Here is a 25556-nt window from a genome sequence, read left to right as displayed (position 1 = left end):
AGAAAAATGGTACAGATGAACTGGTTTGCAGGGCAGAAATTGAGACACAGATGCAGAAAACAAACGTATGGACACCAAGTGGGGAAAGTTGGTGGGGGTGGGGGGTGGGATGAATTGGGAGACTGGGATTGACATGTATACACTAATATATATAAAATGGATAACTAATAAGAACCTGCTGTATAAAAAAATAAAATTCAAAAAAAGGTAATCTCTAACCAATAGTCCTAGCACTTTCATAGAATTTTTTATCATATAAGCACATTACAAAAATCAGCAAATAAGTCAAACAAGTAAAAATGTAACTCTAGGAAGCTAAAGATGTTTATTTTGTAAAACTTCACCAGTTGGGATAAACTGGGAAAGAGAGACCAATCTGAATTGGTTGAAAGTATGAATCATGGAATATTTTAATGTGATTTGAACTGGGATTTCAAAGTGTTCACAGGTAGAGTTTCTTAAGCACAAATTTCAATAAATAAGAATTGTCAGTAATGTAAAAAAAAAAATCTCATTTTCTGAAATTGAAGTATGATGATTGCTTTTGGAAAGTCCATTCCCACCAACCTTAATGTCAGGGACTATGGATAAAGTAGGAAATGACCACTGGTTCTTCTGGGCAGCCTGATCTTCTAAACCAAAGGCCACAATCCTCTTCCTGAAACTACTATATCACTTCTCTACCTTCTCTGCCTTTAGTTCCTTAGGCCAGTTTGTCTCCCTTTGGAACTGGCCTCAGATCATCTTGTCCAGCCATCTTGTTTTATAGATGGGAAATGAACCACAGAGGGCGGGTGACTTGCCTGGGGTACCAGAGCTACTTAATGACAAAGCCAGGGCTAAAATCCAAATCTCCTGTTTGGAAGCCTACTGTTCTTTGCCCTAAATCACACCACCCACTTGTCTTTCACCCCTGACAAAAAGCAGAACACAAAACTATGAGAATAGGGGTGAGGGGGGCATCTAGAAAATACCAGTGAGAAGTTATTGTATCTCAAAAATATAAATATGGAGGCGATAATAAATGTTAATGCCTAAAATGACTAGCTTAGCAAGTGTATGGCAGACTCAACCACATTTTAATAATCACTGCCTAAGGCCTCTGAAGTTAAAGAAAGCTCTTAGGCTGAGGAGGGCAGAGGCAGAATACTTTGGATAACATTCGAAGAATAAACACAAGGTTGGGGGAAAGTGCCTAAAATTTCCTAGACCAAGGAAAATCAATTCAAGGAGCTAAGGTACAGAGAGAAAGATGGTATAATTTGGCTTAGAATTAACTGCAACTTAAGTGAATGTAATGCCAAATAACTGGGTATTATACATATTTTTATTATGTTCTCATGATAAGAATTCAGAGAAAAGTGATGGCCTGTGCCAACATAAATAATAAAGCCTCACTCCTATAAGCCACTGGCTCGACTTTGACATTTGTGACCTATCTCAGTAATTATAGCACTGAAACAGTTCAGGTTCACTGTTGCTGTTATAAGGAAGACTGCTTGGTAAGATTCAAAGGGACCAGTGGAATGTGAATTTTATGAAATCATAATTATTTTCACATGAGAACCAATCAAAATGCAGAAATGCAAATAGAAATCTTTAAAAATCTTTAAAAACTGAGGGCAAAAACAGGGTTAAAGGGAAGATAGACTGTCTGATTCTATACATAAGAATATTTCATTTTGAGAAAGTAATATATATAATTGGCCCTCAGCAAGGGATAAATGGCTTCTGTTTCTAGATAATGAGATTTGATTTAAAATGTTTAACTGGGGGCTTCCCTGGTGGCGCAGTGGTTGGGAGTCCGCCTGCCGATGCAGGGGACACGGGTTCGTGCCCCAGTCCGGGAGGATCCCGCGTGCCGTGGAGCGGCTGGGCCCGTGAGCCATGGCCACTGGGCCTGTGCGTCTGGAGCCTGTGCTCCGCAACGGGAGAGGCCACAACAGTGAGAGGCCCGTGTATCACATAAAAAAATAAAAAAATTGTTTAATTGGGAGCAATGGAAGAAGCTCAGGAACCAGAGGCAAGAGCAAATACTCAGTTTTTCTGAGGGGTATGACAAAAATTCGTCCTTATTTTTATACCATGGAACTCTAAGATGCTTTACTCACTGCAGTAGACAAGCCTAGATCCTATAATATTAAAATAATAAAAGGATATAACACTAAAAAAATTCAAAGACTAATTAAAATAAATTAAGAAATACATTTATATGGAAAAAATGATAAACAGATATCCTGAGTTTCTCAACTATAAAAAGAACACAATAATCGGAAATGTTATCATGATGAGCAAATAGTATACATAAAATTCTTAAAGATGTGTCTGGTACACAATAAGTGCTTTGCAAATGGTAGCTATTATCATAGCCAGGATGAAGAATAACTTTTGAGCTAATTAGATTGGACTAATCACCACCTCCTCCATGCTTCAGTTTCATTCTGAGCATACCAATGTGATCACTGTTAGCCAACTAGGCAGCTTTTGAGATCTTTGACTAGATCACACTAGATCACACAAGAAAACCAAAAATAGTATTTGGAAACCAAGGTGAGAGGAAAAGAGTTACCTGAGTAGGCAATGGCTAGCAAAACATATTATAACATTATTTATAAGCAGCATTCATAAGGTAAGGGGTCACTCACAGTACAAAGATAAAAAGTCAAAGAAAATCAAGGCAATTTAGAAATCTTAAAAATTAAAGGAAACTGCTGTGACATAAGCCCTAATGAAAAGTGAAAAGTGAAAAGTAAAAAGTACTTCCAGGGGCTTCCCTGGTGGCGCAGCGGTTGCGCGTCCGCCTGCCGATGCAGGGGAGCCGGGTTCGCGCCCCGGTCTGGGAGGATCCCACGTGCCGCGGAGCGGCTGGGCCCGTAAGCCATGGCCGCTGCGCCTGCGCGTCTGGGGCCTGTGCTCCGCGACGGGAGAGGCCACAACAGTGAGAGGCCTGCATACCGCACAAAAAAAAAAATAAATAAAATAAATAAAGACAAGCCATATAAACATCAACTACTGTGCTTTTTCCTTAGTGTTTTTTTCTGGAAATTTGTTAATTAGCCTCTTCTTTCCTGTGACCTCCGAACTAGCATCAACTGTCAGTCCAGGGGACTTTCCTGGTGGTCCACTGGCTGAGACTCCATGATCCCAATGCAGGGGGCCCGTGTTCGATCCCGGAAGGAGGCCCGCATATCACAAAAAAAAAAAAAAAAAAAAAAAAAAAGTACTTCCAAAGGAATCCGTAAGACTCTTTGCTGGAACCATTTTTATCTAATTTGAAAACAATTCAAGACTCATGATCTTTTCACCTACCAACCAAGAGTCAGTATACTTATTTTCAACCCAGTTTATTTCTAGGAGGATTTGGATTTATTTTTCTTGGTTTTATAAAGCACTTAATTCCTTTCTGCTCCCAGTATGGAATTTATTTTTTAAGAATTCCACTTTCTTTTCCCTTTAAAGTCAAGGACCTTTCCCCTATTCATGTAATCCTAGAACTCAAAGCTGACAAAAAAGAAAACTGATTTAACTCTGGGAGCATATTCTTGGGCAGGACATTTAAGGCTACATAGAGGAATGGTTATTAACGTATACAGAAAGTTCCACGGGGATGAAAAAGAAATCCTTGTGCAATTTGAAGGCTAAATGCAGAGAAAAGGCAAAGCTCCTGAAGGGTAGGAGATAAAAATGTAATTACTATGGATTTTCTTCTCTCCCCATTAATGGAAATGCTGTTTATGACTGAGAAATCTCTTAAGAAATATTCTGAAAGTTGCCAGGTAGATTATTAACAGATTTATCTGTTTATTCCAAAGTTTGGGATTTGCTTCTTTTCAAATATTCCAAGAGTCAAATTGAGAGAACTTCTGTTTCTCAGAAAAACATTAATAAATAAGAGCTTGGATTTTATTGCCTTTGTCCACTCTCCTGATACTGTTCTTTCCTTCTTTAAAAACAATCCAAATGCATCCCTTCCCAAAATACATATTGATCTTAGCAGTGAAATAAAGGAACTTTTAAAAAAATCTTCCCACATAAGGACTCCTAAAAATAGGCCTAGAGGACAGTGACCTGAAACCAGATAAATCTAGGTCTCCAATTCCCATCACAGTTTCTCCAACCCTACAAGCACACATAAGGTTCAAAAAGAAAAATTAATGCCCAAACAGCCTGTGAGGCACATAGACATGGAAAAATTTTCTATCCTGGTCTTACCAGGCATCAGATAACATACTGTTAAAATCGTCAATGGACCATTCATTTAGAAAGGGTTCTAACCTTTTAAAATCACAAACTAACATCAGCAACAGTATGTCAGGGATCTTGGACCACACTCACAATGGCTTCTTTGTCAAGTAAGCAAAGAAGCTGTGTTATTTTAGTTGCCTGGAAATTCTTATCTGTTCCGCTGAACTGCAAAGATCTTGGATCCCTATTAAAGGCTGTGGATCTCCACATAAGTGATATCTCTGTTACAGAGAAAGAAGGGGCTGCTGCACTTGCTAGAATGTCTTCGGCTTTGAATCAGATGCTCCAAGTTTGGTTTCAACCAGACTTCCAGTGTGGCCAATGCCAAACTTCAAGCTTTAAGCAAGGGGAGAAAAGTCTAGATCCCAGGAGCACACCAGATCACTCAGATAAAGGAGTAGAAGCACGCTTCAATTGGACTAAAGTTGGTTCCCTTTGTTAGCACCAATCTCTCATTTAGTTCTTCATAGACTAAATTACAGCTTCTCTCAGAGAAGAGGACCTGGATATGGAGAATGAATTAAAGTAGGTATTAAAGTAGAAATTTCAAGGCCAAATATTCACAAAGTCAGGCAAAGCAGCATCTGAGGCCAGTACCAGAAAGTGGTGGAATTCAATGGGCAGCAATTCTGAATACTTGAGTTCCCCTAGAACCTGTCCAGCCTCATGGCCCAACCTGTACCCCAATCATGGGCACCACCTCCTCGATCCACAGTAAGTCCAATGGGGCTGAGGCTCGACTTTGTCGGTGGTGAATTCGGCGTAGCCGCAGAAGGTACAGGATGATGGCCAGTAGCACCACCAGGATACAGGCGAAGAAAAGATAGTGGTTGTACACAAAGGAGAGACGGAACCAGCTACCATGGGCCTGTCGGGCACCTTCCTGCCGTAGATCCCTAAGGAAGAAGGTGGAAAGAAATGTTAGTTTAGGAGAGAAATATTTATGCCGATTTAAAAGGCCCAGTGGTTTTACCCATTTACTCCATCCATGTAAACATGCTATAATACCAGCTCCACAGAGCAAGCAAAGCTGAAGCATGTCCCCAGGCCCAGAGCTGGTATGTGTGATTCCTTCTGTACCCTCCTCTCCCCGGCCTAGAGGGAGCCTCACAGGCCTACCCCCTCTAGAATGTGGGGGCAAAATTAGAAGCCAAAAAAATGAACAGTAAGACAAGACTAGTCATCTGTCAAACAAGTCTTAACAGTGACCCCATACCACCCTGGCCTACACAGTTTGTAAATATGGTGCTAATGAGAGTAGGGTGGCCCCTGAATCTAATGAAGAAATCAGAGTATATCTAAATCTTAAAAAAAAAAAAAGTTGCTGTGCTTCCTGAGGATTTAGGATTTATCTAGAGAAAGCTGTCACTTAATTAATTGTATTGTAAACCAAAGAAAAAATAGACATGTAAACGTAAGTGCAGTGATCTGTCTAGAACAGAAGCCCTTCTCATGGTCCAGATACCAGAACCATTTTCATTCTGTTTGACCTGCAGTGTTTTTTAAAAATGTGAATCTCCAAACAGAAAGACCACATATAAAATATGGATTTCTGGCTTCTCGACAAAGGAGAGCTGGCAGATGCTGGGACAGCACTTCTGCATGACGTTAATCAGCCTTTTGTTTGGGGCACATACTCTCCAGTTCCCCACTTCTCTCACCCGCCTGGCTTCTGTATTGAGTTTAAAGAAACAAGCACCAAAGATTAAGAGTTCATATTAGTTTATTTGAAATAGTCCAGAGGAGAGAGCACCTAAAAATTATCCCAAATATCTACGGTACATAAGAGCAAGACATCCCCTAAAAGCATCTCAGGTCCTTTGTTCTAATTCTGGCCCACCAAAAAGCCTTCCAAGTCAATGACATGATCTCTAGAGTGACTCTACCCATTAGGAAAGATTGCTGTATAGGAACAACATATCCCAGTCCTCTAGTCAGACAGAGATAGTTCCAGAGTAACTTTAGTTCATCAGTCAGTATCTTAGAAGTTGCTAGTAAGAGCTCAATTCTAAAGACTGATTTGTTGTAGATAAACAAAACTGAATTCCTGGGAACTCCCTGGCGGTCCAGTGGTTAGGACTTGGCGGTTTCACTGCCGAGGGCGTGGGTTCAATCCCTGGTCGGGGAACTAAGATCTCACAAGCCACGCGGCATGGCCAAAAAAAATTACTGAATTTCTGAAACTGCAAAGAAGAACATACTCCAGACCAATAATTCTCAGACTTCTTTCTGTTTCAACATGCCTGGTAAGTAATAGTAGTTTCACGTGGCAGTAATAAGGGGAGTTTGGGTGGGGTTTTTTTTGTTTTTTTGAAGGGGAGGTTACTTAAGAAACCTATTCTGAGGCACCAGCTAACATCCTCTGAGCTCAAGATGCCAGCTTGGTCAGTCCACTTTACCTGAGTGGTAAGAAGCGTGTTTTATACAAAATGGCTCCCAGTGTCCACTGAACCTCTCGGTCATAGACCAGCTGGGCTGTCTGCAGATTTGGGTAGTCATAGGGAAAGTGGAATCCTTCATGAAGAACTTGGTACATCCAAGCTGACTTAAAACACTGATATCTGTGTGACAAAAAATAATTAATTTTTTTTAAAGCAGAAAAAGAGGGACTTCCCTGGTGGTGCAGTGGTTAAGAATCCGCCTGCCAACGCAGAGGACGTGGGCAACAAAAACCCAATGCAGCCAAAAATAAAAATAAATTTTTTTAAAAAAAGAAGAAAAAGAAAAAAAAAAGAATTTGAATGCTTTCTGCATATTCCCACTAGATGTCAAAAAGACCTCTTTTTCCCCGTTTCACCTTCCGCACCTCTAGGTGGAGCCAATTCTGAGCCTCCTTTATGTTAACGTTTACCACAAAAGTGAAGAACACCTCTATGCAATGTAACACTATTGTGAGTACGTTTTACTTTTCTTTTTCTTTCTTTTTTTTTTCTAACAGCCCTTATTTTCAGGGAGAATGCTGAAATATCTACAAATATGATGTTTTGGATTTGCTTCAAAATGACTGAACTGTGGGGTGGGAAAACAGATGAAGCAAGAGGGCTGGAAGTTGACAGCTATTAGGAGAGAAGCTGGGTGACAGATATTCAGGAGTTCATTATACTGTTCTATTTTTGTTTATGTTTAAATTTTTTTTAACTAAAACATTTACAAAATGGGAGGACTGATGAACCAAACTGGCAAAATATTGATATTTGTTGAAGCTGGGTGACAGTTACATGTGGGTTTCTGTTACTGTTCTTTCTACTTTTCTGCATGTTTGATATTTTAATAAAAATTTAAAAATAAAAAGACCACCACTTTTGATTTAAAACCACTTGGAGAGAACACTTTTTGGTAACAACCAGTTTCCCCTGGCTTCACTAAAATAAACTCACTATTTTGGCCTCTACCCTTCAGAAAATCAAAATCTGAAATAACCAAATTCTCCTTCAACATAAAATCCAATCTGTACTATCACTCGCTCTCTCTCATTCATTGTTCATACACTTTTTTTAAAAATTTAATTTAATTTTATTTTTTTGGCTGCGTTGCATCTTCATTGCTGCGCACAGCCTTTCTCTAGTTGTGGCGAGCGGGGGCTACTCTTTGTAGCAGTGCTTGGGCTTTTCATTGCAGTGGCTTTTCTTGTTGTGGAGCACAGGCTCTAGGCACACAGGCTTCAGTAGCTGTAGCACGGGGGCTCAATAGTTGTGACATGCGGGTCCTAGAGTGCATGGGCTTCAGTAGTTGCAGCGTGTGGGCTCAGTAGCTGTGGCGCGCAGGCTCTAGGGTGCGTGGGCTTCAGTAGTTGTGGTGCGCGGGCTCAGTAGTTGTGGCTTGCAGGCTCTAGGGCACAGGCTCAGTAGTTGTGGCACACGGGCTTAGTTGTTCCGCAGCATGTGGGATCTTCCCAGACCAGGGCTCGAACCCACGTCCCCTGCATTGGCAGGCGGATTCTTAACCAAGCACCACCAAGGAAGTCCCGTTCATACATTTTAAGGCCACATCTAAGGGAGAAAAGGAAGTTACTTACTTGAGTCGATGCTCATCTGCATGTGATGAAAAGAGGCCATTCTTGAATCTCTGAGTGAGTACTGACCAAGCCATGCCACAGTAATCCTGGAACAACCACAGAGAAATGGTGCAACATGAAATGGGAGGCAAACTGTAACTCTGCCACAGTCATAGCTGTTCCATTTCTAAAGTTACTTGTGGGCTACTAGTTGACAAAGGAAAACAGAAATGGCATATTCATTCACCAAACACAATGCCAGGTCCTGGGCAAGGCAAGTCCCTGAACTCAGGCCACTGAGTGACTTGAGTGACCTGGGAATAGTCCTTTTTATTCCTTTTGTCTCCACGTTCACTACAAAGCCTGCCTGACATGGCTCCCGAGCCTCTTAGGCTTCAGAGATGGGTAAGGTTAGGACCAGGAGTAGCAACATCAAAAGCCAAACAGAGGGCTTCCCTGGTGGCACAGTGGTTGGGAGTCCGCCTGCTGATGCAGGGGACGCGGGTTCGTGCCCCGGTCTGGGAAGATCCCACATGCCGCGGAGTGTCTAGGCCCGTGAGCCATGGCCGCTGAGCCTGCGCGTCCGGAGCCTGTGCTCCGCAACAGGAGAGGCCACAGCGGTGAGAGGCCCGCGTACCGCAAAAAAAAAAAAAAAAAAAGCCAAACAGAGCTTCATTCTATCCTACGTAGGACTGACATGAGTAGGTCACACAGATGGAACAGAAAATGGTCAAAGATCTATCACTGGGACTTCCCTGGTGGCACAGTGGTTAAGACTCCGCCTGCCAATGCAGGGAACATGGGTTCAAGCCCCGGTCCGGGAAGATCCCACATGCCGCGGAGCAACTAAGCCCATGCACCACAACTACTGAGCCTGCGCTCTAGAGCCCGTGAGCCACAACTACCGAGCCCGTGTGCCACAAATACTGAAGCCTGCGCACCTAGAGCCCGTGCTCCTTAACAAAGAGAAGCCACCGCAATGAGAAGCCCGCGCACTGCAACGAAGAGTAGCCCCCACTCGCCGCAACGAGAGAAAGCCCGCCTGCAGCAACGAAGACCCAATGCAGCCAAAAATAAAATAAATAAATTTATTAAAAAAAAAGATCTATCACTGGCCTGCCTCCGTGTTGTAATTCTCACCAAAGGAATCATTCCTTTTGGTTTGTTCAGTAAACTAACATTTCCTGCATGTCTACTATGTGCTAGGTGCCAGGGGGATCCAGCAGTGAATAAAACAGACAAAAATTTCGTTCCTTACGAAGATTACTTTCTAGTGGTAGGGGACAGACAATAACCAAATATACATGCATACATACATACATATACACATACATACACAGAGTGGGTTAGATGACGTAAGTGCTCATGGGAAAAATAAAGCAGGACAGGGAAATAGGTAATATTGGGGAGGGCTGCAATTTTGTATAGGATGGCCAAGGAAGGCGTCACTGGGATGATAACAGTTGAGTCAAAGTTAAAAAAAAAAAAAAGGGGCGAACGAAATCATCTTTTACCTAGGAAAGAAAACATATTAAGCCACTAGCAGTTTGGGCAAGTAATAACTTGAGCCCTTTGATGTTCAAGGGAATAGCATTTGAGGAAGTTTTAAAATGAGAGAAAGATTCAGGCTATGGACACTTAGGGGACGCTAGAAAGGAAAGGGAATAGGAGGGTATTCCTAGAGGCAAGGGCAAATACAAACCAGGTTTTCCTCAATATTTCTTAGGGACTGCCTTTAGAGAACAGAATAGTACAAACACTGCAGATATTATTCCTTTTGGAAGCCTTATACCAAGCGAACCTTAGAGAATTCTAAGAAAGCAGAAGGGAAAGAATAAAAAATATAAGAGAGGACAGATCTCCCCATAAATTTTTCTGATAAAAGAGACAGATATATAAAAATTAAAAAGATGAATCTAAATTAAAGCAGACACTGTAGAAAGCTAGCTAAACTTTTACCTGTCCAAATAACTAATGCTTTAAACCTGTAAGATGCTTAAGTCCTAAAATGTGCTCTAAGTGAATGTTTACTTCTTCTGCAATTTAAATGCACTATCATTGCTTTTTGCAACATCTTTTTAATATTCTAAGTGACCCTATAACATCCTGGCCTCTTAAAACTCAAGGTAAGAAAATGAAAGCGGACTTGCCCACCTGTGTGACATCATCTCCAAAAGCACATTATACCTGGGAACAACCAGTAAGGGAAAAATAGCTGGAGATGACACTTTTGGCCACAAACATTAATTAAGACTATTGGAAAGTTGGAGGAAAAACCATTAACCACCATGACAATATTAGACCTGGGTGACAATTTGGGTAATAGGACACCCATGGAAACCTAAGCTTAATTAATTAGAAGGCAGTATAGCACAGCAGGTTCCTTAACTTCTCTAAGTCTACCTCCTCATCTGTAAAATGAGGGCTCACAGGGCTCCTGCCAAGAATCCAGTGAGATCATGCATGCAAAGCCCTTCGCACGGCATCTGGCACAAAGTTAGGTGTCCAATAAATGGCTGCTGCCAGGATGAGTCACTTTATTATTAATAATTTACCTGAGCAGCCTTGGCAAATGTTGGCCCGTGGTAGCGGCCACCGATGCGTAACACATCCTCTGTACAGTAAAAGAACTCAGAGAAACCGTAGAACTCGCTGTTGTTGAAGTCAATGGGTGACTGATAGATGCCATTCAGCGAGGCCTGGCTGGTGTTGGAGCGAGCCAACAGGGGGCTCAGCATGGCCCCACAAGCCACCCAGTCCCCTCTTCCTCGGACATGAAGGACCTGGCTGTTCCTTTCCACCACATCTGTGAGTCCCACAGGCAGGCAGGGATCTAGAAATGGATTGTCGGGACTCAGACCTATCTTCTGGCCCAGAAACCTGTCACAATGACAAAAACAAACAAAACACATCACTACTGTACTCAGCCTCCTCTAAGATGCTTCCCAGACATCTTGTTATTCTTCTACATAACACCCCTAAAAACAAGGATGGAGTGTTACCATGTAGTTGTGTCACATGAACATTTAAATTATGCAAATTCAACTTAGAAAAAGAAAGAAATATGGCAGTGATTTTGTTAAACCTTTTAGTCAACATGTGTATTTCCCAATGTACAGTGAAACTGGAGATGTGAACCTGCTGTTCTCCCTCTGGTCTTCATTCCCATTTGCCTCTTAAAAGTGAAAAGATCTCATCATTCTGAGTACAATTCTAATGTTTAAAAAAACAACTGGGAGGAGGTGAAGTGGGAAGGGCTGAGGAGTGTCCTGAGCCGGGGACCATGGCAGTGATGCAGTGGCGATGGGTGGCAAAAGTGACCGAGCACATGCCCAGCTCTGAGGGCGAGGGGAGGGGCAGGTTTTGATTCCCACCATGGCCGTCACACAGCTCTGGTTAATTAAAGTCTGTACTTGTCTAGCAACAGTATTCTTATTCCTAAAGAGATTAATATGCAGATCTGGCCAAAGATGGAAGTTAAGTAGAGACCAAATAACTTGGCCAACTACAGTTAATTACTCATCAGTTCCTAAGACAAATGTTGAAGAGTGGACTTCCTGGGATGAAGATGCACCCACAAGTGTAAAGACTGAAGGAGGGAATGGGAATGTGGCAACACAACAAAATGCTTTGGGGGTTTCCCTGGTGGCGCAGTGGTTGGGGGTCCGCCTGCCGATGCGGGGGGCACGAGTTCGTGCCCCGGTCTGGGAAGATCCCACATGCCGCGGAGCGGCTGGGCCCGTGGGCCATGGCTGCTGGGCCTGAGCGTCTGGAGCCTGTGTTCCGCGGCAGGGGAGGCCACAGCAGTGAGAGGCCCGTGTACCGCAAAAAAAAAAAAAAAAAGCTTTGGAACAAGTGGAACCTACTTTAAAGATGTGACACCACCTATAAGGAAAACTCAGAAAATTATTAAAAAGAGAGAAACATTAAGTTTTAACATCCCAGGAAGCACAGGTTTCTCTATAGATTAGCAGATACACAAGATGAGTAATCAACCTTCTGAACTAGGTAACTTAAGATACATGGTAAAAAAAAAAATACCAATGCATGAGAAGAAGATGATGCAGCCTCTTCTGAGGCAGCAAAAAACATGATACAGAGATAAAAGAGCAGCAAAACAACAAAGGAAGGAAATGGAAGAGGAAGTACAGTGGCTAAAGTTGGTGTGAAACTTTCATAGTAATTGTTCTTCAGATGCCACAGTGTCAGCAGGAGTGATCTGAACTCCATAACCCAAGCAACATTTGTATGGATTTAAGAGTATTTTCAGAATACAAATACACTGCTTGGTTTTAATGCATTCATCAATCATCAAGATAACAGGATTCTCCCAAAGCACCTTGAACTCTTAGGAGTTTAGACTCAGAAAAACAAAAAAGACTTATGAGACAATATTTTCTTTAACATGCTCCCAATATAAGACAATTGACTACTGTAGAGAAATTATTACAAATGGGATAAACCAGTAGCTCTTCAAGCCACTGTTTCCAGCTAAACAAATGGGGGTAAATAGTTTTATGGTGGAAAAGAACTCTGCTCTCTATTATGCTTTCCTTTAATGTGCATAATGATAAAAATAATTTTAAATGCTAAAAAACCCACAACTATTTGTACATTATGGTCTAAATACTTCATCTGGTACACAAATGAAGAATCAGTGGTCTGTCCAATGCTGGAGGAAAAAATTTCTATTCTGGACTTAAAGAGAATATTTTAAAGGCTAATTTTAACTACTATTTTAAAGGCTAATTTTGATTAAGATGCTTTTAATCTTTTATGCACACTATGGAACCTTAAGTCCCACGTAAGCTGCAACTCCACCGTAATTCAGCAAACATGTCCTGCGCACTTCCATGCATTGATAGAATGAACTTCCAGGAGCTACACTGCACAATTTAAATTGGTGACTTAATTGATCTCACTTATCCTGTGATACCATGTCTGAAGATGGGCACAGCAAGAGGTCACCACAATAAGCCAACTGTACATTTTTGAGTCCTAATAACAAAGATTAGAAGGCACTCTCAAGCAGATCAGGTGAGACTACTAATAGAGGGTCTCTAAAAGATGCTACCCCATTGGCAGGGGTGGTCAGAAAGGAGGAAGCAAGGACGTATCTATCTAGTAGGATGTAACCATTTTTTCCTAATATCTGCAGCCTGACAACATTCTATTTCAGAATCACAGATCCCATGTCAAACATACCTGTTTTTGTTAAGAGTTTCATTCATCACAAGGTCTTCATAGCGCTGCCGGGCAAAGTTGCCCCCGAATCCCAGAAAGGTTGTGACGTAAACCCTATACACATGTTCAGTGTGTTGCACATCACAGCCCAGGTTGAACTCGGCCAGCAAGATCTTCGCAGCTTCTTCCTGTAATACGATGTAAAGGGAACTTTACTTTTGGTTGACTTCTAGAAAGGTATGACATTGCTAAGACACTAGATTTCATCTGCTATGACTACTCTTTAAAACGTCTTGTAGCATTCTTTCATCCTCACAGCATTATTTTAAACAAAGACATAAAATGACAAGACTACACAAAAAGGAACAAATCAGAGACTAAATAACAAATTAGAGACTAAAATACTTTCTGTAGTTAGATAGAAGGTAGAATCATTACAGATGATGTCACTATCCGGCGTGTACTTTTCTGATTTTCCAATTCTCCAAAATGGGAATGTACTATTTTTATAATAAAAAAAAAAAATCCGGAGACACATAGTTTTTTGAGGCAGAAGCCTGGTGTGTCTCCCTTTGCTATCCTTTTCTACTTCAACCAAAAAGAAAAAAAAAATCCTTTGACAAAAATAAATTTAAGGAATTTGAGAGATCATCATGAGATCTATTCTATGGCTTTTTCTAAAACTATTCAAGATGCCTTAATATTCCCTGTGACAGATTTGAGGATTAGAAAAATTCAATTTTATTGTACCTCTGTTTTTGTTTTTGTTTTTGACTTCAGGTACAGAGGTTGAATTCGTCATATTCCTCAGTTCATGGCACACTATCATGGCAAAGCCCCACTTTTGTTTTATTTATTTACTTCCTTTTATCCTCATACTCACTGCCATCCTGGCCTCCTGCCACAGGCAACCATTCTAATGTGCTTAATATGTAGTATTTCTTCGTATGTATTGTTGCAAAATGGGATTGTTTTGAATGTATTTATTTTAAATTTCTGAAAATGCTACTGTGCTCAGCAATTCCACTCCTAGGTATATACTCAAGAAAACTGAAAACATGTCTACACAAAAATGTGTACATGAGTGTTCATAGCAGCGTTATCCATAATAGCCAAAAACTGGAAACAACCTAAATGTCCATCAGCTGATGAATGGATAAACAAAATGTGCCATGGTCACACAATGGAATGTTACTCAGCCAAAAAGGGAATAGAGTACTGATATCTGCTACAACATGGATAAACCTTGAAAACTTTTGCTAAATGAAAGAAGCCTGACAAAAAAGGCCACATATTTTATGGTTCCATAGGCAAATCCATAGGGACAGAAAGTAGATTAATGGTTGTCAGGGCTGGGGAGAGGGGAATGGTGAGTAACTGCTAATGAACATGGGGCTTCTTTGTGAGGTGATGAAATGTTCTGGAATGTGACAGTGGTGATTGTACAACTTTGTGAACGGTACAAAAAATTAGGTATTTAGGATTATTTAAAATGTTTAAAGTGCTATTGTGTCATGTCTCTTTGTTTCTTTCCTTTCTTTACTAAGCACAAAGATCCATTATATTGCTTTGTACACATCTAATTTGTTGCTTGCAAATATACTTTCTATACCAGTGTTGCTTTCTAAGTCTGCACATGCACAAAAAGCCATTTGTTTAAGACTTTAAGGCTCAATGCCACCTGTCACCTATCCCTTAGTATCAGAACCATGCCTTCATTTTACCTGTTGAATACGTACTAACAAATATAGACTAAACAGTCTCATAACCTAGGTCCCCAAATCTGCAACCCCACCACAGACAATCTCTTCTGAATGCCAAACCCACATTTTCAACATACCCACAATTGAACTGCTTGGTGATAGGACTTCAGAGCTAGAGACCAGAAAGATAGTCTCACCCAAACCATAACTGTGTGCTTAGCATCAACCCTGCCCTTTCCCCTGTGGTCTCTCTCTCTCTCAGTGACTAGGTTCTTCACCCTTCCAGTTACCTAAGCTGGACCCTCAGCATCTGGCCATCCCTTCCTGCCCTACCCACATCACCACATTGCACTGTTTTTTTACTCCAAAATATCCCTTGAAATCTGTCCCCTCCCTTCCATTTCCACTTACACTGTCTAGTTTAGCTCTTTAGCACTTCTCACCCAAGGTTCCCTGACCTACAGTTCTTTCTCCTACTGACACCAAAATTATTTTCTTAAAAAACAGATTGGAACTCAGTCACACAATTAACATAGTCACAAAATTCAGAGCTGGGGACCTTCAGAGTTTAATTATTTCACAGATGATGAAACTTAGGCCCATATGACTGCCCTACTCAAAAACCTTTGCTGGTTCCCCACTGTCTACAGATAAAAAAGCCAAATCCCCTAGCATGGCACCCAAGACTCTTTATGATCTAACTTCATCTTATCTTCCCAGCCTTCCCTATTATCACACTTGAAAATCCCATACTGCAACAGGCTATACATCATTACCTGGACATTCTGGGCTCTTTGCTGTTTTCTGTGCCTTTGTGCATACTGTCACCTCCATGCAGATGGCCTTCCCTCAACCTCCACTATGCAAAAGCCTACTATCATCCAAGGCCCAGGTGAATACCTTACTTTCCACGAAGGCAGCATGGAAAGCTCCTATTCAAGCCTTTGCAAATGGGGTTGACCATGCCAGTTCCCACATTGCTGTGGCTCTCTGTTTAGACCCAAGGTTCTCAACCAGAGGTGATTTTGCACCCCCAGGGGCATCTGGCAATGTCTGAAGACACTTTTAATTGTCAAAACTGGGAGTTTGGGGGAAGTACGGGTGTTGCTGCACCTGATAGAGGCCAGGGATGCTGCTAAATATCATATAATGCACGGAACAGCCCTCCACAACAAAGATTTACTCAGCCCAAAATGCCAATAGTGCCAATGATGAGAAACCCTGGTTTAGATCAAATTACAACACTGCCATAGTCTGCCTGTTATCACAGGCTGTCTCCACTGATAGATTATAAGCTTTTGGGGGCAGTGTAACATGTCTTATTGCTTGCACATACTAGGTGCTAAAAAATGTTTTATTTCTTTTTCCTCTGTATGATGAAACTTCTCCCTCAAAATACATTTTTATATTCTAGTCAGGTAAGGAATAACAGAAGCACAAGGATGGAATCATCAGTAAAGGAAAGGGAATAACATTTAATTAACAAGTATGTAACAAATACTGTACTCCAGGATTTATATTATCATGTTTAATCCTCAGGCAACTCTTCCAGATAAGCAGTATAGTTATAATTGCTAAATGTATTAAACGTTATTACAAGCTGGGCAGCTTGCTAAGTGCTTTATACACGTGGTATTATTTCATCCTCACAACTTCATGAAGTAGATACTATTATTATTCTCTTTTTACACATGAGGAAACTGAGGCTCAGAGAGGTAACCAACCCGAGATAACACAAGCTAGCAATGATCTGAACCAACATTTGGACCCAGGCCATTTGGTCTAAGTCCAAATATAGTGCCATTCCTTCTCAAAGACGGGCATTCCTAGCCACTGAATTCCCCCAAAAGGTAAAATACCTGTTGTGGAGAAAGGACAGAAGTTGAGGTAGGAACTTCATAAGCAATTTGGAGAGAGGCTCCTCCCATATCCAGTATCCCTACTGTCCTTCTGCGTCCTGTTGCCAATTCCTGGGGAGCCTCGGCATCTGATTCTGAAATAAATAAGGGAACAGAAGGGGTCTAGTAATTAAAAGCCAAAATTAAGTTTAAAGGGAAAAAAAAACCAGAAATCCCTTAAAAAACTGAAAGCAAGCTGAAATAAATTAATCTAACTGTACCAACTATATATTATACAGAGAAGAATTACTTTAAGCAACTTAAAACATGGTTATTTTGACTATGTATCTCTTGTAGAATATATCTTAAGGACAAAAGAAACAAATAACTTAAACTGCATTCCAGTAGGGTTTTTTTTGTGGTACGCGGGCCTCTCACTGTTGTGGCCCCTCCCGTTGCAGAGCACAGGCTCCGGACGCGCAGGCTCAGTGGCCAGCATCGGCAGGCGGATTCTCAACCACTGCGCCACCAGGAAAGCCCGCATTCTGCTAGTTTTATTGGTACTACATTATTGGTATTATTATTTTTAAACAATTAAACATACATTATGGAATAAAGTTAAATGTTTATGTAAATAGCTTTAGGAATAAATATTCAGCATAAGAGAAAAAGGATTTGATTTTAATATAAAATCAAAGAAATTAAACAATAATCTTATAATCTTAAATATGAATCAGAACTATCACTATGAGATCATGATTTATTTTTCTTTTTTAAAAAACACACATTTCGGGCCTCCCTGCTGGCGCAGTGGTTGGGAATCTGCCTGCCGATTCAGGGGACACGGGTTCGTGCCCCGGTCCGGGAAGATCCCACATGCCCCGGAGCGGCTGGGCCCGTGAGCCATGGCCGCTGAGCCTGCACGTCCGGAGCCTGTGCTCCGCAACGGGAGCGGCCACAGCAGTGAGAGGCCCGCGTACTGCAAAAACAAAAACAAAAACAAAAACAAAACACATTTCCTAGCTCTGTCCACTGAAAAGGCCTAGAAGTGATGATAATCCAGGAGCAATGAGCACTGCTGTTGTCTAGACCACAATCTCTAAACATCATTTTCCACTAAAAGAAACAAGAGCTCCTTAAAAAAATGGCTGATGCTAGGGTCTAGAGTAGAAGAAATACAAGATAAGCATAGAATACCATGGTATGCCAATATGCCAGGGAAATAGAAAAGACTACTGGGATCATGTTAAAAGGGTAGAAGAGCCAACTTAAAGGTGCTCCTGCTGGCCAATGATGGGAAAATTTGAGCACCAAAAAGAATAATGATGTGATGGACTGCAATGCATCAAATAAATTAAAATCCGCAAGTTCATAAGGATACTGAAAAAAAAATTCACTGGTTACCTTCGGAAGTTGCTAGGACACCAGCTCATTATTCAAAAACTTGATAAATAAAAGCAAAGAATCAAGGGTTCATTCTGTCTCTCCCGTAGGAACTATATTTCAGGATAACCAAATGGCTAATGAAGAAAATTTCATTATATAAAAATCCTAACTGTTAAATGCAGAAAGAATGACAGAATTAGAAAAATCACCATTCTGCAACCTCTAATGAGAAAACAAATCTAAGTAACGTTCACAACTGGCTGCTATAACCATTAGGTGAAAAGTGGATGGAAAATTTTTATAACAGATCAGATCAGACTGACAATACCTGAACCCTGAACACCTGTTCAGTCTTAACACGACTAAAAGTAAGACAACCAGATATTACAAAACTCCTGATGTGATACAGCAGGAAACAGCACCACCTATGATTTATTCTTGCCAAAAGAACGGAATCTGAGTCTAATCAAGCTTCTATACCTAACCTCCAGTTTACAGAACAAAAGCGGGGGAGGGGATGAAAAACATGTTAAAGATCCCACAAAGATTCAGTCAACCAAATCCAGAATGTGGCAAATTCATTCCATCAAGTGACCCAGTTTTGGTTGTTTTTTGGTTGTTGGGTTTTTGCTGTTGCTGTTGTTGAATGATTTGGAAAAAAGAGTTGAGGGGGAAGGTTAACTGTTATAGATTAAAACAGACCTATCAATCAAAAGTAATTTCTGATCTATGTTCAGATTCTGATCTGAACAAGACAACTACAAATAAATATTCTTGATACAATCGGGGAACTCTCTACCTGGGTATTAGATGGTTGTTATCAATACATGATATTAGGAATTGTTAACTTTGTTAAGTTTAAAAATGGAACTGAGGGGGAATTCCCTGTCTGTCCAGTGGTTAAGACTCCACACTTTCAAGGCTGAGGGCCCAGGTTCAATCCCTGGTTGAGGAACTGAGATCTCACAAGCTGCGGAACTAAGATCCCACAAGCTGCATGGCATGGCGCAGCAAAAAAATTAAAAAAAAAAAAAGAAAAAAAAATCAAATAAAAATGGAACTGTGGATATTTTTGTTGGTTTTTGAAACTCCTTATCTATTAGAGGTATTACTGAAGTACATGAAGACAAAGTGATTATGTGTGGTGTTTGCTTTTAAAAATCCAGTAGGATTACAGCAGAAAATAAGACAACATTGTAAAGCAATTATACTCCAATAAAGATATTTAAAAAAAAAATCCAGTAGGGAAAAAAACCTGTGTTGTATGGAAGGAGTGTGGGAAAAAACAATGGCAAATTGTTAAGAACTCTTGAGACTAGGTAATGGGTTCATGGAGGTTCATTTTATTAATTACTCTACTTTTGTGAATGCCTGAAACTTTCCATATTAAAAAGTTAAAAAGAAATAAAAGAAAGCAAATTACGACTGGGAAATAAAGCATCTTAAGTTTTGAAAAATGAAAGAAAAAAAAAAGAAAGAAAACTCAAAATTAGCACTTATATGCTACTGATAGGTTATGACATAAACCTTCAGCCCTTAGAACTGTCGTAAGAAGACAATACTACTCACCATCCTCATGGTCGAATCTTCCCAAAACAAAGTTGATTCCAATCCATGCATAAACCCCTAAGTAAGAAATATAAAAGCCCTTGCTTAATTCTCTACTGCTATAGCATGTATATACCTCTCCCAGGGCTGCTCTTTTCCTCCTTTTCTTGGAAAAAAAAGTGGTAACAGTATTTTATTCCATAGTCTCAGTGTATGAATTTAAAATCTTTTATCTTGTGATGTTTTTCCCTTTTAAAATTATTTGCATTTTCTAAATTTCCTACAATGAATAGGAATTAATGTATAAAAATAAATGTTAAAAGATAAAAATCTTGGAGTTCTAGCTCTGGGCAAGCACACTCACCCTGTCTCCCCACTGACTACAGGTATAAACTCTGGATAGAATATATGGAGCAGCTTTCTGAGAACTCTGAAAGTAAATGATACTGGGCACACTGGGACAGAGATCAGACTTTAAAGTACCACCAAAACCACAGTGAGTTTCCCATTTTTCCCCCTCAGATACTGCCTGGCCTGGACTCAAAATCAGCTTGAAATACAAAAGTACACACCAGATGTGGACAGAAAGAACTTCAAGACCTTGCTTTGTGGTCCAAGGATCAGAAAAGGGGACTCCAAAGGTTCAGAAAGAGTGGTGAGAAATTCCCTGCTTTTTAAAAAATTCTGTTCTCTCCTACCCCAGGCAATCCTGCAACAGCAGAGGTAGAGACTGGGTAGATGCCTAAACCTCTGAGGGATGTGAATCCTTCTTTCTGACCAGAGGAGCTACAGCCTCAAGAGCTGGGGAAAATCCTTATTGGTTTTTTTTTCTCCCTCTGTCCTCTACCACTTAGCCTTGGATACAGATGCAGTCATGGGAAATGCATGGCAGAGTGGGCAAATTAAATCCCTGGCTTTCTGACCTAAGGACCATGAAAGTGAACCTCAGGGAACCAGAAAGTATTGGGGAGACTGTGGAGAGTGGGGAATAAACTAGTGTAGGAACTCCTGGGCTCACACGCATGATCTGACTCTAAACAACGTATCAAAGCTTTTGAAAACTGACATACTGGCTAGTCAACCCATTTGTATGGGCTGTGCCCAGGTTCAGACTGGCCACTGGCTGGCACACACATGGGACAAATCCAAATAGCCGTGCCAAAGCTTTGAAAAATGAATCAACAGAATCACAGCCCACAGAAGGCAGGTCAGAACTTAAGGCTTGAACCTAACCAGTTTGCTAAGACAAAAAAAAAAATTAACATTCTCTTTATGATTGAAACAAGACCCAGGGTCTAACAATGTAATATTCAAAATATCCAGGATACAATATAAAATGATTTATCATACAAAGAACTAGGAAAATCTCAACCTTTCCAATCTCAAGGGAAAAGATGCCAACCCTGAGATGACACAGGTGTTGGAATTATCAAATAAAGCAGCTATACAGCCAGGAAATAAGAGCAGTCTTCCAATGAATGGAAAGACAGAAAGTCTCAGCAAAGAAATGGAGTAAAACCAAACGGGAATTTTAGGACTGAAACAGGCAACACTGAGATTGAAAAAGGTGAATCTTTTCCGTTATGTGAACTGCAACTAGAAGACAAAAGATTTTCTGTTTTTCAAGAAATGGAAACATAATTCATCATACAGGCCACATTTGGGCTACATGAGAACATGCATTCAACTCCACCCCAAAACTACAAACCCCAAGTGCAAGCTTTTACTCCTCAAGGCCCAATACCTTCCTGCTTCCCAGAGATCACTTCTGCCTGAGACTGAGAAAAGAGGAAGTCAAACTCCAGAGGTAAATCTTTCACTAGATCAGCCAAGATAGCCAACTGCTTCCTGCAAGAAAGAACAAAAAACCTAAGAGTTAATGGTTAAACTCTCTTCTCACAAACAACCTCAACTTGAGCTTCTACTTAGCCTTGTTAGACCTCACTGTTCACCTACCCAAGACACTTGATCCCTGCTTCTCTTTGGTACCCCCTTCAAGATTTCAAAGGTTTAAAATTACTCAAAAGTATAGCCTCCTCAGGGCAGGAATAAAGACATAGACATAGAGAATGAACTTGTGGACATGGGGCAGGCGGCGGGGTAAGCTGGGGCAAAGTGAGAGTAGCATCGACATATATACACTACCAAATGTAAAATAGCTAGCTAGTGGGAAGCAGCAGCATAGCACAGGGAGATCAGCTCAGTGCTTTGTGACCACCTAGAGGGGTGGGATAGGGAGGGTGGGAGGGAGATGCAAGAGGGAGGGGATATGGGGATATGTGGATGCATATGGCTGATTCACTTTGTTGTACAACAGAAACTAACACAGTATTGTGAAGCAATTATACTCCAATAAAGATCTATTAAAAAAAAAGTATAGCCTCCTTCTTAAAAGGCAATATGGTAACAGTAATACTTATCCTTTATACAATGTTACAATTCAAATAGTATTAAAAGATGAGACTATGGTTCTATGCCTCTCACAGGCTAAGTATGGATAAGCTGCAGGAAACTGAAACACAGTTTCATAATCTATAAAACAGATGTAATTACGTTATTCCTAACCACTATGAAAGGAGGCTGTTAAATTGAGGAACACAATCTCATCCTTAGATCTCACACAATACAGAAAAAGTGTCTCACATCACCACATAAGAAGCACTGTTTGGCCCACAAATTTTTACATGATCCTTTACATTAACAATGAACTTTTAAACCTCCTTTTCCATATTTCAAGGGTTGATTTTTTTTTTATTTATAAAAATCTTATCATTTGGAAAACCCAGATCAGGATCAAAATCCAAAGGTCATAATTTGGGGATGACGCTTGAAGCTTAGTATCTACAGCGCTGTTTTGTCCTCTAAAGTTTTATGTTATTAGTATTATCAGATAAAGACAAGCAAAGAAACAAAGCTAGAAGTAATCATATAAATCTAGAGACAATGCTGGTTAAAAATAAGAGTAATTATCTTGGATTTTTAAAATTACTCATTACAAAAATATTCTGCTGGCTATACTGGTTGTCAGCATGACTTGGTGAAGAATGTTATTAGCACTTGAAAGTGAAAATTACATTTAAAGTAATAATCTTCCAATATATAATGTCACTGTTATACACAAGAAATTTTTATGATAAAAATTTCATATGGGGAACTAGAGGTGCTATTTGCCCTCCTTATTGGATATGGTTCTAAACTACCCAAAGAAGAGGGCTTGATGGTTTTGGTGATGACATGGAAGAATGGGTACCGACACACATTGCTGTTTGGAATATAAATTACTGGCACAACCCTTCTAAAGGGCAATCTGGGACTATGTATCAAAATTTTTAATGTGCTTAACTTTGACCCAGCAACTACATTTTAAGACATTTATTGCAATGAAATCATCAGATAAGAATACAAAGAGAAAAAATACTACAGCATTATTTATAACAATGAAAAACTGGAAATAACCTAAATGCACGTACATCAGTAGTGACTGGCTAAATAATTTATGGTATAGTCATGCAATGTAATAGTACACAGATGTTAAAAGAAATGAGGTCAATTTATATCTACGTGTATTGACATGAAAAGATGTCCAATATATTTTGAGTTCCAACAGGTTACAAAACAGTACATATAATATGATCCCAATTTATGTTAATAAACAAAACATTCTTCATGTATTACACAGGATAGGACAGAACTTTCATTTTCTAAAATTCAATATTGTTTCTTTATTTAAAAAAAACATTTTATGGTAAAACACTGACAACTGTTGAAGCTGGGTGGCAAGTAAATGGGGATTCATTACATCATTCTCTCTACTTCTATATACATTTGAAATTTCCCATAATAAAGTTTTTTTTCTTAAATTATCACTTTGTAATTTTTTAAAGGTATTTCCATTACAAACTAAAAAGGCAGTGGAACAAATTCTGTTAGTCTAGGCCTTCGGCAAAAAAATAAAACCTAGTGCTAATAAATCCAAAATACAGTCCAGGGGATTCAAACCCATTTTGAATATTGCTCACAAATGCTAATAAATTAACAAAGCATTAACTATACAAAACAGGTTCTTGCAGTGATTGTTACACTTACATCAACAACTATAGCTACCTTAGAGGTAGCAATGATTTCATAAGCCCAGGGTAGATCTAGGCATTATTAAAAGAGGTGATCAAGAAACAAGTTAAAGGCAAGTTCTTTAAAAATTCTTAAGATAAAATAAATACTAATATTCAGAGCTTCCATGATGACAGGGAACATCTTAGGCAAATGGCGTGGAGCTACATAGTTAGTTTTGTTTAAATAGAAACTTCTTTGACAAACAGAGGAAAGGCTGCGCAGTGCCAGGAGATGAGGCAATCCTCTCCTTTGCTCCAGACACACAAAATGTGGCCATTTCATCACCCTGCTGGTTGGCTCTGCCTTTTTGACCTCCGAGTCAGCTTTTTCTCTGGCCCTCCACCCTCCTTCCTTGTTTGTGAGACCTTAGTCCATTCACAGCCCTGTGATGTGGCACCACCTATGTCATCCATACTCTTCCCATGGTTTCTAAAATTTTGAATGATGTATTACTTATGTCAAAAACAAAAATTCTAAACTGCACATGTAGTATGATTACAATTTTGTAGAAGTTACACATAGATATACAGAGAGAAAGGAATGGGACAAAATGAAACAGTTTTGATAGGATAGTAGAATTATAACTTCTTTGTTTTGATTTTAAGATTTCCTTTAATGATGTAAGGTTCTAGCAATAACATTTTAAACTTTAGTTTTAAAAATAAGTAAAAACAAACCAAAAAAAAAAATTTAAAGACCAAGATGTATGGGAAAACAAGGAGCTAGAAGGCCTTGCAGATTGACAGATGGCTACATAAAACAATCTGCTTCTCCACAGTAAACCAGTAACTCTGTGTCTGAGCAGAAGGAAAGTAGCCAACTGGAAGAAGTGCTGACATACATACATGTCTGGCACAAGCAGAATGGAGCCCTACACACATGGCAGAGGTTTTCACTGCTGTTGGCCAAGTATATGAAATGAAACTTGGTGGAAAAGGGAACTGCTGTTTATCAAGGAAAAACATTTAAGCTAATAAAAAATACCTGATGACTATGAGACTGTGAACATTCCAGAAGGATGGGTGCTCCAGTTAAGGGAGCTCATTCCTACCTCAAGACCATAATAAGTATGGAGGGGTCAGGGAGGTGTCAAAAGGGAGAAATCACAAACAAGGAGGGGTCTGACCTAAGCATAGCTGCTGCCTCTTCGTCTTCCTCCTCTTTCAGTGAAGGAAGAAGGATCAGGTGGCAAGAAGCCAGGCTAAACTGCCAAGGTCAAGTGGAAAAGACTTAACCCGCAGGGGCTGAAAACAGTGGTCTAAAGCAATGGAGACTAAGCTTTGCAAGTAGCACCAACTATCACCAGGGAGCCAGGCAAAGTTATAGAGAAAACCCCATTCCTTCCAGAGCCCTCCTACTAGCCCCCAGGTACCCAGTCCCTCAGGTGACCCTCCTACTACCCTTCTGAAATTATGCTCCCCCTCTAGGTGCCTCATGATCCAAATTTATTACATCACCACTGCTCCCAACCCTCAATCAAAACTAAGAATCATTACAGCCATCTCAAATAGATATGGATCCCAAAGAAGGAAGTGACATGGAGGT

The 25556-nt window shown here is 40.1% G+C and overlaps 1 protein-coding gene and 1 pseudogene across 4 annotated transcripts in view; one reads left to right on the top strand and one right to left on the bottom strand.

The window, feature by feature from the left end:
* The window catches only part of ENTPD7 (ectonucleoside triphosphate diphosphohydrolase 7), a 63724-nt gene that overhangs the window by 21424 nt on the left and 16744 nt on the right, over positions 1–25556 (bottom strand). For all 4 annotated transcript variants that reach the window (XR_447839.3, XR_008616258.1, XR_008616259.1 and 1 more), the window contains exons 6-13: positions 21643–21746; positions 19920–19976; positions 16986–17119; positions 13445–13611; positions 10795–11119; positions 8261–8346; positions 6645–6806; positions 4922–5141 (exon numbers count right to left, since the gene is read on the bottom strand). Coding sequence is in view for 1 of the 4 variants with exons in the window: in XM_007108789.4 (XP_007108851.1) it covers positions 4922–5141; positions 6645–6806; positions 8261–8346; positions 10795–11119; positions 13445–13611; positions 16986–17119; positions 19920–19976; positions 21643–21746 (1255 nt within the window). In the remaining 3 variants the exon portion in view is untranslated. The remainder of the gene's footprint in view (positions 1–4921; positions 5142–6644; positions 6807–8260; positions 8347–10794; positions 11120–13444; positions 13612–16985; positions 17120–19919; positions 19977–21642; positions 21747–25556) is intronic.
* On the top strand, positions 11606–12408 carry LOC112064229 (receptor-binding cancer antigen expressed on SiSo cells-like; annotated as a pseudogene).

The sequence above is a fragment of the Physeter macrocephalus genome, chromosome 20 (genome assembly GCF_002837175.3).
Source record: "Physeter macrocephalus isolate SW-GA chromosome 20, ASM283717v5, whole genome shotgun sequence".
Classification (NCBI taxonomy): Eukaryota; Metazoa; Chordata; class Mammalia; order Artiodactyla; family Physeteridae; genus Physeter; species Physeter macrocephalus.
Note: the sequence above shows the minus strand (reverse complement) of the source record. Positions and strands in the feature narration are given on the sequence as shown.